Genomic DNA, 14,643 nt, shown 5'->3' with positions numbered 1-14,643 from the left:
TATATATATATATATATATGTGTGTGTGTGTATACATATATACTATTATATATAATATATACTAGTTTATGCATATACATACTATTATATAGTATGTATGTATACGCTATTGTATGTATATAAAAATAATGACTGAATAGTATATATATGTACATACTATATAATAGCATGTATATATATACTATTCAGTCATTATTTTTTTATAATAGAAGTAAGATATTTTGCTGGAACTCAGATCCTTAACCAGCCACCGCTTGGTGTTGCTGGTTGAGAAAGTTTATATTAATTCATTAAATCAGCAAATATTTGGGTCGTGGGACTGCTGGACCCAAAAAGATAGATTCAGCACAGAGGACATTCATATTAAACTATGCAATAAGTCTGTTGACCACACACTGAATGGCAGGATTAAAATCATGATAACATACTCAATTGTCATTACAAGTCTGTATTTTTGGATCTAATGGTGTTTTATGATCTTCAACCTCATGCCTGCATCTCACCTACTAACATCAGCCTTGATGCTACTTTCTCAGGCAGATGCCCTTTCTTCCAGAGAGCAGACTACACCTCTCCTGTCTGTATTTTACACGTTCAGAGTAGGTGGCCATCAGATCTGTGAGGATCATGGGATTGCTTCTTTCAAACCCAGGCTATCTAGTAAGTTTTTAAACAAATTCATATGTGAAATTTCCCATTTTGTTGCTTTTTGTCCAACATCTAATTTATTTTGAGCTGAGATAGCAGCAAGACAGATATCAGTTCAGCTTTATATCTTTTCCATAACTTACTTTTCAATTTTTCAGTAATGTGTGTCTTTTAAACCAAGTTTCACTATACCTTCCTTATTCTTTGCACCAAGGGTTGACTTCATCATTTGTATGGTTTCTTTCCAAGAGGAGATCCATTTCTTTCATTTCTTCATTTCTGTTCTTTTTCCCTTACATCCTGTGATGGAGAACTCACTACCTTAAAAGACACCCTACTGAGATTTCAGACAGTTCTAATCATTCAGAGTGGTTTTTTGTTGTGGAGCTGAAATCTTCCTCCCAGTAGTTTCTACACAGATTGGTCCTGGTTCTGCCCTCTGGAGTGGTACAAAACAAGTATGAAAAAACCAAAGCACCTTTTACCCTTGGTAGCTTGACTCTGCCAGAGTTAATGTTCTGGTTCTTTCCCCTTCCCATCTGCAAAATTGGAGACATAGTAGTACCTAATTCATGGATGGGTAAGAGGAATAAATAAGTCAGTATGTGTAAAGGACCTGAAATAGTCCCTAGCATATAGAAAGCACTCTATAAACCTTAACTGTAATAATAGTTATAGTAATAGTAGTTGTATGAGAGTGCTAATAATACTACTAATTATCATTCTTTTATTATTGACATTAATTGAGCACTTATGCCGGACATTGCACTGAACACTTTCAGTATGCTATCTCATTTATTATTTATTTTTATTTATTTATTTTTAGCTGAGCCATCCTGCTACCTGTTGGCAGCTCAGTGGCAGCTCAGCTTGGGCTGGGCATCGAACCGCTGTTTTTCAGAGCTCAAACTCTTGAGCGAGCTCTTAACCAACTGAGCCACTTGGCCGGCCCCAGTATGCTATCTCAGTTAATCCTTAAACAGTTATGTTCTTACCAAGAACCTCCCTAGTTACTTCACCTCTTTTTTTTTAAGTTAATTAATTAATTTTATTTTTTTGTTTATTTTTATTGGGGAGCAGTGTGCCTTTCCAGGATCCATCACCTCCAAGTCAAGTAGTTGCTTCAATCCAGTTGCACAGGGCGCATCTCAGTGGCCCATGTAGGGATCAAACTGGCAACCTTGGTCTTATGAGCACTACACTCTAACCAACTGAGCCAGCCGGCACCCGCACCCGCCCAGCACACTTTACCTCTTTATTTTTAAAGATTTTATTGGGGAATTGGGGGAGGGGAACAGTGCTGGGGAATCAGGGGAAGGGGAACAGACAAGTTGCTATCCTTTTGTTCTTCAGTCTTGCTGTGGAGGACATTGTTTCTCTGGCCCATGTTGGTATTATCATTGGGCTCTTCCTGGGTGAGGCAGATCGGTCGCCGGCCTCTGGACGGCCGCTCAGGGCGGCTCTTGGCAGCTCACACCAGCTGCCGGCTGCTCACACTGGCTGCCAGCCACACAGGGTAGCTTATGGCAGCCCACTGCAGGAGGGGCTGTGGCCTGCGTCATTGCCGGCGACTCACGGCAGTCCAGCTCCAGGTCGAGCTGTTGTTCACCATCTTAGCTGTAGAGAGCAGTGTCACTGGCCCTCATATGTGGGATCCGAGCCAGGGCCCTTGCTGCTCAGAGCTGGCATCCCAAGCCAGCTCTTAACCAACACGCTACTCAGCTGGCCCCCCACTTTACCTGTTTCTGATGTGACATTTTTTTAATTAGTTTCAGGTGTACAAAACAATGCAAGTTATATGACATTTTTTAAAAGTCACTCACTATCCTACGTGATCCTGAATTTGTAAATGTCTCTGAAAATACTGAATATTCTGCCTAATGTAGAATGGAGTGATCTTATCCAATCCTTCATTCTAAAATAGCCACTATATATCTATAGATGCGTTCTAAGAGCATAGTAGATTTTTGTGGATATCATATCACACAGTTGAATCCACTTTTAAGTTAGTCAACTGAGACCCTCAGATCTGTTTCATACATCCCTGTTAATGCACTTCTGTAAATCATTTTAGTTTTAACCCAGGTACAGAAGCTACTATTTTTCTGGGTTAAATGTTGTCTTAGATTCACTCCCTCATTCTTTGAATCCAGATTCTGTCATTCAGTACATTAGCTACAAAGTATTAACTTCATTCTTTGAATCCAGATTCTGTCATTCAGTACATTAGCTACAAAGTATTAACTTAAAGCACAGCATTAGTACTAAATAGGCTGACAACTTCAACAAGCTCAGCAAAGATCTAAGGGCAGATCTCCACAAAGAGCTCTGACTCCAAATGAAAAAATTCCTTTTTTCTGTTGAGTGTGGCAGCCAGGAGTGTGCCCTGCTCCGCCATTTCTCTTCCTTTCCTCTCTCGGTGTGCCTTCTCAGGGTGGGATTACTTTCTAGTGCTGCTGAAAGAAGACAGGGTTGCCCCTGAAAGCTCCCAAGCCAGTATAAATTAACCCTCCTGAGAATTTGGTAAGTGTGACGGGGCCTGCAAGGTAGATATGAGGAATTAGAACCAGGAAAAGAGGAAGAAAGACAGTGTCTTCGTATATTGGCTCTAAGTCTCCGCCTGACAGTAGTTGATTTGGGGTTCCCTTGAGAGAGAGGGCTCTTCAAGAAGGATTAGGAGAAGGTGGTTCTGCCATGGTGACAACCATTTGTTACAAAGGAATGTGGTCAGCCACGTGTTCGTGTGTGGTCGGGGTGGGGGGCTGTGAAATAATCCTGATGAATTTGATTTGATACTGCTGATTTAGGGTCCTGGGAGACATGTTGCTGGGCTCACTACTGCTAGTGAGGGTTTAAGTCTAAGGACCTCCATTTTACAGGTGAGATAACTAAGGCTCTGGGAGGTTACAAATTGTTTCCATGGAAACATGAGCTAGTAAGCAGCTGAGATGGGATTTAAACCCCGGCAGTGTGACATGAGAAATTGAACCTTTAAGCACTTTGTAAAACCGCTCCTGGGCAGTGGGCTCCAGACATGTTTATGTGCAGCCAGGGTGGGCAGACAGGCCTTTTCATGTCGAAGGAGCTGAAGGCAGGCAGGGCAACTATGCCTGCAAGGGGGGGAGGGCAGTCAGCCCCTGGCAGCTGCTGCCCTGACAATAGTCTCCAGGGGTGCAACCTTTCTCTGAGGGATCTGAGGAAACCCAGGGTGGGTTTCTGGTTCAGGGATTCCTGTACCCTGGTGAGGCTGCACTTCTATGGCAGGACCAGAGCAGCCCCTCCCTCAAAGCCCCCAAGCACAGACTCCACCAAGGTCTCCTTTCACTTTGCAGGGCTTATCTGCCTGGAGTTGAGAAATTCTGCCCTCTCCAGCCCAGAAGTTTCCCCTACTGCTGCTGCCTCTGCATTCTTTCCTAATGACACCCATGGCAGTACTTTGGTCTCAAGACTTGCTGCTGTGGGCTGCAGCAGGCCCTGTCCAGCCTGTGGCTCGCAGGCTCCCCTCCCCTACCCCAGCCCCAGGGGAAATAGCCAAGTGGGAAATGCGGTGACTACAGCCTTCTCATTTCTGCTTCTGGCCGCACCTGCCTGGGCCTATACACACACATACACGTGCACCCACACACCCTGTACATGCCCAGAGAAATAAGAAAGGGGCTCTGAGGAAAGGTGGGGTAGCAAAAAATCAGGCTGCTGGGAAACACCCAGGGACAGGGAAGGCAGGTCCAATTTGTGTCCAAGGGAGGCAGCACCAGGCTCTGGGTTGGACGGGATTTGGGCTGTCACCCGCCAGAGGGCTCCAGAGGCCTGAGAGCGTTCTACCTCTTTCCAGCCTCTGTCCTCCTCCTACCTACAAGGTGGAGGAAGGGACTGTGGTAGAACATTGAACGAGGTCTCTTCCAGCTCTAGGATTCTATGGTACAGTGCTGCCTACCACCATGAGGAAGTCTTCTCTTTGGAACACCATTCAGCCTGAGTGGGGACCTCTGCAGACTGTGGCTACAGCTGCCTTTCCCAAGATTCAGTTGAGCTCAGAGGCCAGAGCTCACTCTAAGCTGGCCTTATCTGCCCGGCTCCTGCACACTCAAAGCCTTACTCTTGGCCTTCCAGAGACTCTGAAAGGCCCAGAACAACCTTAGTCTGTGATCTGGGTGACAGATGTTGGGACTGAGGCAAGGTAGGCTACCTACTTTGCAGGGCCTAGTGTAAAATGACAATGCAAGGCCCCTTGTTCAAAAACCAAGGAAAAAAAAATAAACTCTATTTTGGAATACTTTTAAAAAACAAGAAGAAAAGAACCATTAAAAGTCTAAAATACAGGTATAAAGCTTTTCTTTAAACTGTGGTCTCTCAATTTTTCATGTTTTTTTTTTTAAATAGACTTCATTTTGTAGAACAGTTTTAGATTTACAGAGAAATTGAGAAGATACTATAGAGAATTCTCATATACCCCACACCCAGTAGCATCTTACAACAGTATGGCACATGTATTATAATTAATGAACCAATATTGGTACATTGTCATTAACTAAAGTCTGTACTTTATTCAAATTTCTTTTGTTTTAACCTAATGCCCTTTTTTTCTTCTGGATCCCATCCAGAATACCCTCTTACTTTTAGTTTTCATGTCTCCTTAGGCTCCTCATGGCTGTGACAGTGTCTCAGACTCTCTGATTTTCATGACCTTCATAATTCTGAGTGTACTAGTCAGGTATTTGTAGAATGCTCGTCTGTTGGGATTTGTCTGTTGGGATTTGGCTGTGTTTTTTTCTTAGTTAGATTGAGGTTATGGATTTTAGGGAGGAAGATCACAGAGATAAAATGCCATTTCATCACATCATATCAAGGCTACATGCTATCAGTATGATTTATAACCATGCTATCAATACGATTTATAACCACTGAATTGACCTTGTCATGGTGCTTTTTAGTTATCATTTAATGTTCTAAGTAAAGGAAAATTAAAATGTTAAGTAGTTAGCATGAATTAAATAGTTTATGTTGTACAATGCCTGTTCTAAATGCAAATACAAGATTCATGCAGAATCACCAAAATCACACAATTCATATTTTGTAGCCCGTACATGCATACGTATTTACTTCTTACCAGCACAGTGGAAACGCTGCACAAAACTTTTTATTTCACTTCTTGATACATGCACATGTGTACATTCTACAGGACTGAAAGGGAAAGAAACCATGGGTTGCTCTGTTTTTCCCTTTGTTGTCATTTTCAACATAAGTGGCTGACAAATACAGGGAAGTAACACGTGTAAAAAGGATATGATTGGGTTTCTTGGTTATTTGTGTTTCTTAAAATGTGATTCTGTGTTGGAAGTAAGTTCTGAATGGAACCAAAAGGGTGGCCTCTACTGGCTGTCAGCAGTCATAGAAGTAACATATTTATCATTTACTTGCTTTGAGTCCACTGGAATTTTGTGCTTCTGGAGCACAAGCAACACGGTGTGCAAGTGGGGCAGCAAGATGGCAGACGCACATTGCGTTTCTCCTTTCCTGTTCTTTTGCAAATACCATGCTGTCTTGATTACTGCAACTTTATAGAAGGCTCCAAGTCAAATATTGTCAGTTCTCTGATATTGTTCTTTTTCAAGATTATTTGAATTGCTACAGATCCTGTACATTTCCTCACAAATTTTTTTGAATTTTTTTTTTATTTTTTAAAGATTTTATTGGGGAATCGGGGAGGGGAACAGACAAGTTGCTGTCCTTTTGTTCTTCAATCTAGTTGTGGAGGATGTTGCTTCACTGGCCCATGTAGGTATTATCATTGCACTCTTCCCGGGTGAGGCAGTCACTTGTGGTGGCCCACGGCAGCTCACGTTGGCTACCAGCCGCACACGGTAGCTCATGGCAGCCCACTGCAGCAGGGGTTGCAGCCTATGCCGTCCCCGGCAACTCACGGCAGCCCAGCTCCAGGTTGAGCTGTTGTTCACCATCTTAGCTATGGAGGGCGCAGCGTCACTGGCCCTCATGTGGGATACAAACCAGGGCCCTGCTGGTCAGAGCTGGCACTCCCAAGCCAAATCTTAACCAACGTGCCACTTGGCCAGCCCTCCTCACATATTTTAGAATCAGCTTGTCGATTTTCACACAAAAAGTCAACCAGGAACTTATTTGGAATTATATTGACTATACAGATGAATCTGGGGAGAATTGCCACTTTGACAATATTGAGTCATCTGATATGTGAACATGGTATACTTTGTCATTTTTTTAGGTCTTCCATAATTACTTTCTGCAGTATATCATAGTCTTCATGTATTGTATAAAATTTATGCCAAATTACTTCATGCTTTTTGATGCCATTGCAAATGGTATTTAAATTTTTTCATTTTCTAATTATTTCTAGTATATAAGATATATACTTGATTTTTATATATTGACCTTGAGACCATGCTAAATTCACTAATTCTAATAACTTTTTGTAGATCTTAAGGCATTCTATGTACATGCTCATGATATTCCGCAAATATAGCCAGTTTTACTTCTTTTCCCATCTACAGGCCTTTTTTCCTTGCCTTATTGTACTAACTAGAATTTCCAGTACATTGTTGAATAGCAGCGGTAAGAACAGACCCTATCATAGGAGAAAAAGCATTTAGTCTTTCACTATTAAGTATGATGTCAGCTGTACTTTTTCATAAATGCCTTATTTCAGGCTGAATAATTTTCTTTATAAATAGAAAGGAAACTGTAAATGGAGTTTCCTGAGAGATTTTTATCATAAATGCATATTGGGTTTTTTGTGGTTTTTTTTTTAACAGTGTTGGGGAATTGGGGGAGGGGAACAGCCAAGTTGTTGTCCTTCAGTCTTAGTTGTGGAGGGCGCAGCTAGCTCAGCTCCAAGTCCAGTCGCCATCCAGCTGCCCATCGGTAGCTCGCAGCTGCTCAGCTCAAGGTGCCATGTTCAATCTTATTTGCAGGTGGGCATAGCCTACCATCCCATGCAGGAGTAGAACCGGCAACCTTGTTGTTAGGAGCATGTGCTCGCACCAGCTGAGCCATCCTGCCACCGGTTGGCAGCTCAACAGCAGCTCAGCTCGGGCGCAGCTCAATGGCCCATGTGGGAATCAAACCGGCAACCCTGTTGCTCAGAGCTTGCGCTGTTAACCAACTGAGCCACTCAGCTGGCCCCACTAATTTTCTTTTATGAATATAGGCAGTGGAAATCTGGAGATGGCTTGTACCAGCTAATAAGAGGTGATTGTTACCATCTCTTAACAAATCTTCATGGGTCCTGGGAAAAAAACAAACACATTGTTCCCCAATTAAAAACAAAAAAAAAGAAGTAAAGGTAGATGTGACAGCAATGTGAAATCAAATACAGAATATCAATAAAGACAAATTACTATTATTTTTTATTGGGGAACAAAGTGTTTGTTTTTGTTTTTGTTTTTCCAGGACCCATCAGCTCCAAGTCAAGTTGTTGTCCTTCAATCTTAGTTGTGGAGGGCACGGCTCAGCTCCAAGCCCAGTCACCATTTTCAATCTAGTGGGCACAACCCACCATCCCATGCGAGAGTCGAACCGGCAACCTTATTAAGAGCACACGTTCTAACCAACTGAACCATCCGGCCGCCCACCGACAGCTCAGCTCAAGTCATTGTCTTAAATCTAGTTGCGGAGGACGCAGCTCACTAGCCTATGTGGGAATCAAACCCAGTAACCCTGTTTCTCAGAGCTCACGCTCTAACCAACTGAACCACCAGGCCACCTCAACCTTTACTTCTTTAATTATGGTTTCCTTTAGTTCTGTGATCACATTTATACTGGCTAGTTTGAAGTCTTGTTAAATCTAACATCTGGTTACTCTGACAGGCAGGTTTATTGCCTCCTTTTTCTCTGATATATAGGTCATACTTTCCTGGGTTTTTTTGAAACTGGACATTTTAGATAATGTATTGCAGCAACTCTGGGTATTTCCTCCCTCTCCCCGTCTGGGGCTTGTTGTTGTTATTTTCATGTTTATTTTTTAGTGACTAGTTGGATTATTTTAGATGATTTAGATTATTTTAGATAATCTAGCTAGTCTCTAAACAAATAATGTCTGTGTCCACACACAGTGTGAAATCTCTTATTTTGCTCCTCAGTGGGCCCAGTCACCCTGGGAAGACAGTGGTTTTGGCAGGGCTCTCTTTAACTGTCTAGTTCCCTGACCACACACAGCGTTTTACATGCTATTAATTGCCTGCTGGTTGCCCTATTGTTTTTAACAATGCCCTGAGGAATAAATTGTTCTCCAGACTATGCTCCTAGGTCTCCTAGCCCTCTCTCTCCCCCAGGTTTTCTCCCATAAATGAGCAGACGCAGGGTTTAGTCTTTATCTCCAATGAATCTACCATAGTTCTTGCAATAGCTTTTCACCATGTGTAGTGTTATGACACCACACACCACTTCTAATACCAAAGGCATTGTTTTTCAACACCAACCAATTCTCTAATTTTCCAACACCAGATGTGTGTTCTACAATTCAACTCAATTCCAATACTAATTCATCAGAGTTAATGCAGATCCCACAGGTTAAGGGCTGAATCTTACAAAAATGCCCCCACTTCAGACACCAGCCACAAATGGGGTGCCCAGGCTGCCCACACTTTGACCCAGCGACTACAAATTTGGGGGTACCATGACCTCCTCCTCAATTTTGATAATTTACTAAAACAACTCACAAAACTCAAGAAAGTGCTTTAGTTACTAGTACTGGTTTATTTTAAAGGATACAGCTTAGCTAAATGGAAGAGAGGCATAGGGCAAGGTATTGGGGGGAAGGGAGTGATGCAGGGTTTTATCACATAGGCATGATAGATTAAATCATTGGTTGTTGGTGATTGAACTCAAATCTCCAACTCTTCTTCCCTCCCCAGAGGTGGGGGTAAGGTGAAACTGCAAGTTCCAACCCTCTAATCATTTGTATCATTTGTTTGATCTTTCTGGTGACCATCCTCCATCCTGAAACTAGGGGTGAGTCACCTCTTTAGTATGAACCCAGATGTGGTCAAAAGGGACTCATTATGAATAATAAAAGACACTCCTGTTATTTAGGAAACCCCAGAGTTTTAGGAGCTCTGTGCTAGGAACTAGAGACAAAGACCAAATATGTATTTTTATTACATAACACACCACAACTTCCATTATTTTCAAGAGCAACTTTAGGCTTGATCTTCTCTACACTCTGTACAAATGAAGTCATTTTCTTTGTGAAGAGATTTGAAGCTCTCTGTTTTACAGACTGCTTCTCTGCCCAGGTAAACTCCATGGCTCTGGAGTTTACAATATTTGTTTTATATTATCATGGCATAACTTCAAATAATATTATATGACTCTGTGGATAACGGAAGAACTTTACAACTGTGTGTGCCTCCTCTCACCCTTTTTTCTATTGTTATTTTACATTTTTTTCTACATGTGTTATAATCCCATAATACAGTATTATTATTTTTATTGTATAATTATTTCTCTTTAACAGTGTTATTGAGACATAATTTATATGCCATATAATTCACCCGTGTAAAGAGTACAAATCAGGGCGGCCAGTTGGCTCAGTTGGTTAGAGTGCAGTGCTCATAACACCAAGGTTGCCAGTTTGATTCCTACATGGAACAATGAACTGGGCCCTCCACAACTAGATTGAAGACAATGGCTTGACTTGGAGCTGAACTGCACCCTCCACAACTAGATTGAAAACAACGACTTGACTTGGAGCTGATGGGTCCTGGAAAAACACACTGTTCCCCAATATCCCCAACAAAAATTTATAAAAAAAAAAAAAGAGTAGAAATCAATGGTTCTTAGTACGTTCACAGAGTTGGGCAACCGTCACCCAATCTAATTTTAAAACATTTTCATTATGTCAAAAAGAAACCTGGTATCCATACCAATAATTTCCTATCCCTACCCTGCCGCCAGCCCCAAGCAACTACTAATCTACTTTCTGTCTCTATACATTTGCTGATATGGCAATTTCTTATAAATGAATAATAAAATATGGGGTATTTTGTGATTGACTTCTTTCACTTAGCATGTTGTTTTAAAGGTTCATCCATGTTGTAGCATGTTTCAGTACTTCCTTTTATTGCCAAATATATTCTATGATATATACCACATATTGTTTATTCATCAGTTGATAGACATTTGGGATTTTTTCCACTTTTTCCACTGGCTATTATAAACAATGTTGCTATGAAAATTTGTGTTTAAGTTTTGCGTGTCTGTATCTTTTCATTGCTTTTGATTATGTATCAAAGAATGGAATTGCTGGGTCATATAATAAATTATCTTTAACATTTTGAAGGACTGCCAATCTATTTCCCAAATTGGGTGCATCATTTTACATTCCCATTAGCAATGTTGGAGGGTTCCAGTTTTTCATCATCCTTGCCAAAGCTTGTTATTTTCCATCCTTTTCATTTTAACCATCCTATTATATGTGAAGTGTTACCTCTTTTAGGTTCTGACTTGCATTTCCCTAATGACTAATGATATTGAGCTTCTTTTCATGTGCTTATTAGTTATCTGTCTTTGGAGAAATGTCTATTAAAATCATTCACCTATTTTTCAATTGGGTTGTCTTTATGTTTGAATTTCCAGAGTTCTTTATATATTCTGGAAATTAGTTCCTTATCAAAGAAATGATTTGCAAATATTTTTTCCCATCCTCTGGGTTGTCTTTTCACTTTTTTAATGGTATCATGCTTTTCTGAAGCACAAAAAATTTTCATTTTGATGATGTCTAACATATCTTTTGTCACATATGTTTTTGTTGTCATATCTAAGAAAATGTAAAACACAAGGCCATGAAGATTTACACCTATGTTTTCTTCTAAGAGTTTTTTGTTTGTTTGTTTAATTGGGGAGCAGTGTGGTTTTCAAGACCCATCAGCCCCAAATCTAGTAGTTGTTTCAATCCAGCTGTGAAGGGCACAGCTCAGTGGCCCATGTGGGGATCAAACCGGTAATCCTGGTGCTGTGAGCACTGCGCTCTAACCAACTGAGCTAACCGGCCACCCCTCTTCTAAGAGTTTTATAATTTTAGCTCTTACATTAACACTTATGACCCATGTTGAGTTAATTTTGTTGTATGGTATGATGTAGTGGTCTAAATTCAATTTTTGGCAGGTCGATATCCAATTGTTCCATCACTATTTTTTTTAAGATTTTATTGGGGAGTTAGGGGAAGGAACAGCGTTGGGGAATCAGGGAAGGGGAACAGACAAGTTGCTGTCCTTTTGTTCTTCAATCTATTCCATTTTACATTCTGACAAGAATTTTAAGTGTCTTTATTGCCCTTATAAGCTAATTGAACATTTCAGTTGTTTACCATGTATTGATTTCTGGATTTATTTCTTATTATAACAAACATAATCCATATCCTTTTGGAAAAAGTGGTGATGGGCCGGCCGAATGGCGTGATGGTTAAGAACTGGCTTGGGATGCCAGAGTGCCCCGGTTTGGATCCCACATATGAGGGCCAGTGACACTGCCCTCTACAGCTAAGATGCTGAACAACAGCTCAACCTGGAGCTGGGCTGCCGTGAGTCGCCGGCGACAGCGTAGGCTGCAGCCTCTGTGGCAGTGGGTTGCCATGGGCTACCGTGTGTGGCCGGCAGCCAGCGTGAGTGGCCAGCAGCCGCAGTGAGCGGCCGTCCAGAAGCCGGCGACTGATCTGCCTCACCTCGGAAGAGCGCAATGATGGTGCCAACTTGGACCAGTGAAGCAACGTCCTCCATAACTAGACTGAAGAACAAAATGACAGCAAGTTGTCTGTTCCCCTTCCCCCAATTCCCCAGCACTGGTCCCATCCCCCCAATTCCCCAATAAAAAATCTTTTTAAAAAAAGTGGTGATTAGTGAGCAAAGAAAAAGAATCAGTGGAGGCACGGGACGATAGAGGACCCAGGAGAAGGGGCATCAGTGCCCACTGACATGGTAACAACTAGGGGACAACATGGTATGGGCATGCCTGCAGAGGAATGGTATGGAGGTGCCTAACCATCAGGGGAACTGCACTCATTTTTGAGGATAGGCAAGACCTATTTTTGGTTACCATGGAGGAAAAACCATTGCGTCTTCTTTTCAGTGTACACACTTTCAGTGTACACACTGTGCACAAATGCACTATGCAAGCATAATGTTTTTACAAAAACGGGCTGATACTGTGTATGTGGTTCTGAAAAGTTTTTTCTTTACTGTTGTTTTACAAAGTACCATGGACATCTCTTCCATGCACATGGGTAGAAATCCCCTACTGAAACAGAGTTCTGTAGTTGGATCAAAAGGCTGCTGCCAACAAGAGTGACACCTAAAGCAAACTATCAGCTTAAAGTTAAAGCACATGGCCTGGCAAATACCTGCCAGGGAAAGCAGGGTCAGCAATACTCTCATCAGAAAAACCAGAAATGAAGGCCAAGGACACTAAAAATATGGGATATCATGTAAGCCCTTTTGGCCCCTACCTCCGCCCTTCACTCCCCTGACACCCCGTTGGCCCTTTGGGGCGAATGGATCCTGCACATCTCTTTGCATCCAATGAAAACCACCCATTTTCTGTGTTTTCCTTAGCTCTTCCTGAGCCCTTGACACATCTCTACATTCTCTCATCTCCTCACTGCCCACGTGCCTGTCCTGTGAGTCGTCCTGATAGTCCTTGGGGGAATCGTCCGTCCCCCTGTCTGTTTTTCGTTTTGCTTTCCGAGGCACATAATCTTCAGCCGGGCGCTTCTCGGCAGCCCTTGGCTCACTCCCTGACTTTGCCTGGGGTTCCGGCTTGCCCTCACTGCGTGCTTTTCCCTCATCTTCAGACTTGCCCAGCTTTTCTTGCTCCCCAGCATCATCTGGCTGTCCCTCGTCATCTGGCTGTCCCTCGTCCTGAAGCTTTCCCTCATGGTCTGGCTTTCCCTCCACTTCGGGCTTTTCCTCCTCATTTGACTTTCCTTCATCTTCTGTATCTACTTCATCTTCTGGCTTTCCTTCATTTTCATTGTAGAATCTTTCCATGTTGAGATGTCCCCTCCTTTTCCTGTCCTGGGGAGTGGGGTGGGGTGGGGTTAAAGGAGACAAAGAGGAGACAAGGGAGACTGAAGGCTGGGAAGTGGAATGTAGGTCCGGATAGCACTGGCATCTCGCCCCTTGTCAGGGTTTCTAGACCTGGCCTTCTGCCACCCTTTCCCTCACCATCCCTTCCACACACGTGAGCCAACCGTTTCCCTAGTGGGCCCTACCACCTTCTGTACCATCCTTCAGGGTGGTGGGGTGTGTGTATGTTGTATGTGGAGGTAGGATGGGCAGTGGGCCATCAAATTCTGTCCAAGCCGTGCCCTCCACACACACCCCGTCCCTGTCCAATGCCTCCCCTCTTTCACTGACCTGCAGGAACTGTGTACAGGTCCTTCCTCCTTTTCTAGCCTTCCAAGTGCTGATGACACAGGCAGACCTGCAGACAGCAGACAGGGGCAGGGGCTGCGTGCTCAGTGGACTGAGAGTCCTTTCCTGAATCCACACCTTCCACATTCAACGTTTCCTTCCCCTACACCTCACCCCACCCCACCTCACCCCTTCCGCATGTCAGTCACCTTAGCTGTTTTCAGGCCTCAGCCACCAGGCCAGGATGCTTTCCAAACTATTGGGCCTCTGTGTCCCCCTCCCCTGCAGGCAACCCGCCCCACCCCCACCCCCTTTTCGCGAAGGTCAATATGTCCTCATAGGCGCACTGTGTGAGACGGGGGTTATTCCCAGAACATGCATAGTTTCACTGTCGCACTGTGGGGACGCCACCCCATTTCAGGCTGGAGAATGGATGGAGGGCAGAGTTGGGGAGCCGACAAGGCGGAGGGGTCTGTAGCGGGGTCCTCCCTCTCCACCTGCCCATGCCTGCTCCGTGACACCCTCCTCCCCAATCTCCGGACCCCTCCTCCTCTCTCCCCCTCCCTTTCCCTCCTCTCCCCCGCCTCACTCTCCCCACGCCGCCGCTCGCGGATCC

The 14,643-nt window shown here is 43.3% G+C and overlaps 2 protein-coding genes across 4 annotated transcripts in view; both read right to left on the bottom strand.

The window, feature by feature from the left end:
* The window catches only part of TCEAL1 (transcription elongation factor A like 1), a 28,465-nt gene extending 14,370 nt beyond the window's left edge, over nucleotides 1-14,095 (bottom strand). Inside the window, exon 1 of one of the 2 annotated variants that reach the window (XM_019633691.1) lies at nucleotides 14,031-14,095. The gene's annotated coding sequence lies outside the window, so the exon portion shown is untranslated. Of the gene's footprint in view, nucleotides 1-5,755; nucleotides 6,347-14,030 lie in introns of those variants that run through there. The other variant, XM_019633693.1, reaches the window with a different exon arrangement.
* LOC109377352 (transcription elongation factor A protein-like 3) overlaps nucleotides 12,479-14,643 on the bottom strand; it is a 2,996-nt gene continuing 831 nt past the window's right edge. The window contains exons 1-2 of one of the 2 annotated variants that reach the window (XM_019633689.1): nucleotides 14,031-14,185; nucleotides 12,479-13,688 (exon numbers count right to left, since the gene is read on the bottom strand). In XM_019633689.1, coding sequence (XP_019489234.1) covers nucleotides 13,080-13,688; nucleotides 14,031-14,174 — 753 coding nt within the window. In that variant the 5' untranslated portion in view covers nucleotides 14,175-14,185 and the 3' untranslated portion in view covers nucleotides 12,479-13,079. Of the gene's footprint in view, nucleotides 13,689-14,030; nucleotides 14,186-14,643 lie in introns of those variants that run through there. The other variant, XM_019633690.1, reaches the window with a different exon arrangement.

This window comes from Hipposideros armiger, unplaced genomic scaffold, assembly GCF_001890085.2.
Source record: "Hipposideros armiger isolate ML-2016 unplaced genomic scaffold, ASM189008v1 scaffold_1370, whole genome shotgun sequence".
Taxonomy (NCBI): Eukaryota; Metazoa; Chordata; class Mammalia; order Chiroptera; family Hipposideridae; genus Hipposideros; species Hipposideros armiger.
The sequence above is the reverse complement of the archived record's forward strand: the minus strand, read 5'-3'. Positions and strand labels throughout refer to the sequence as shown.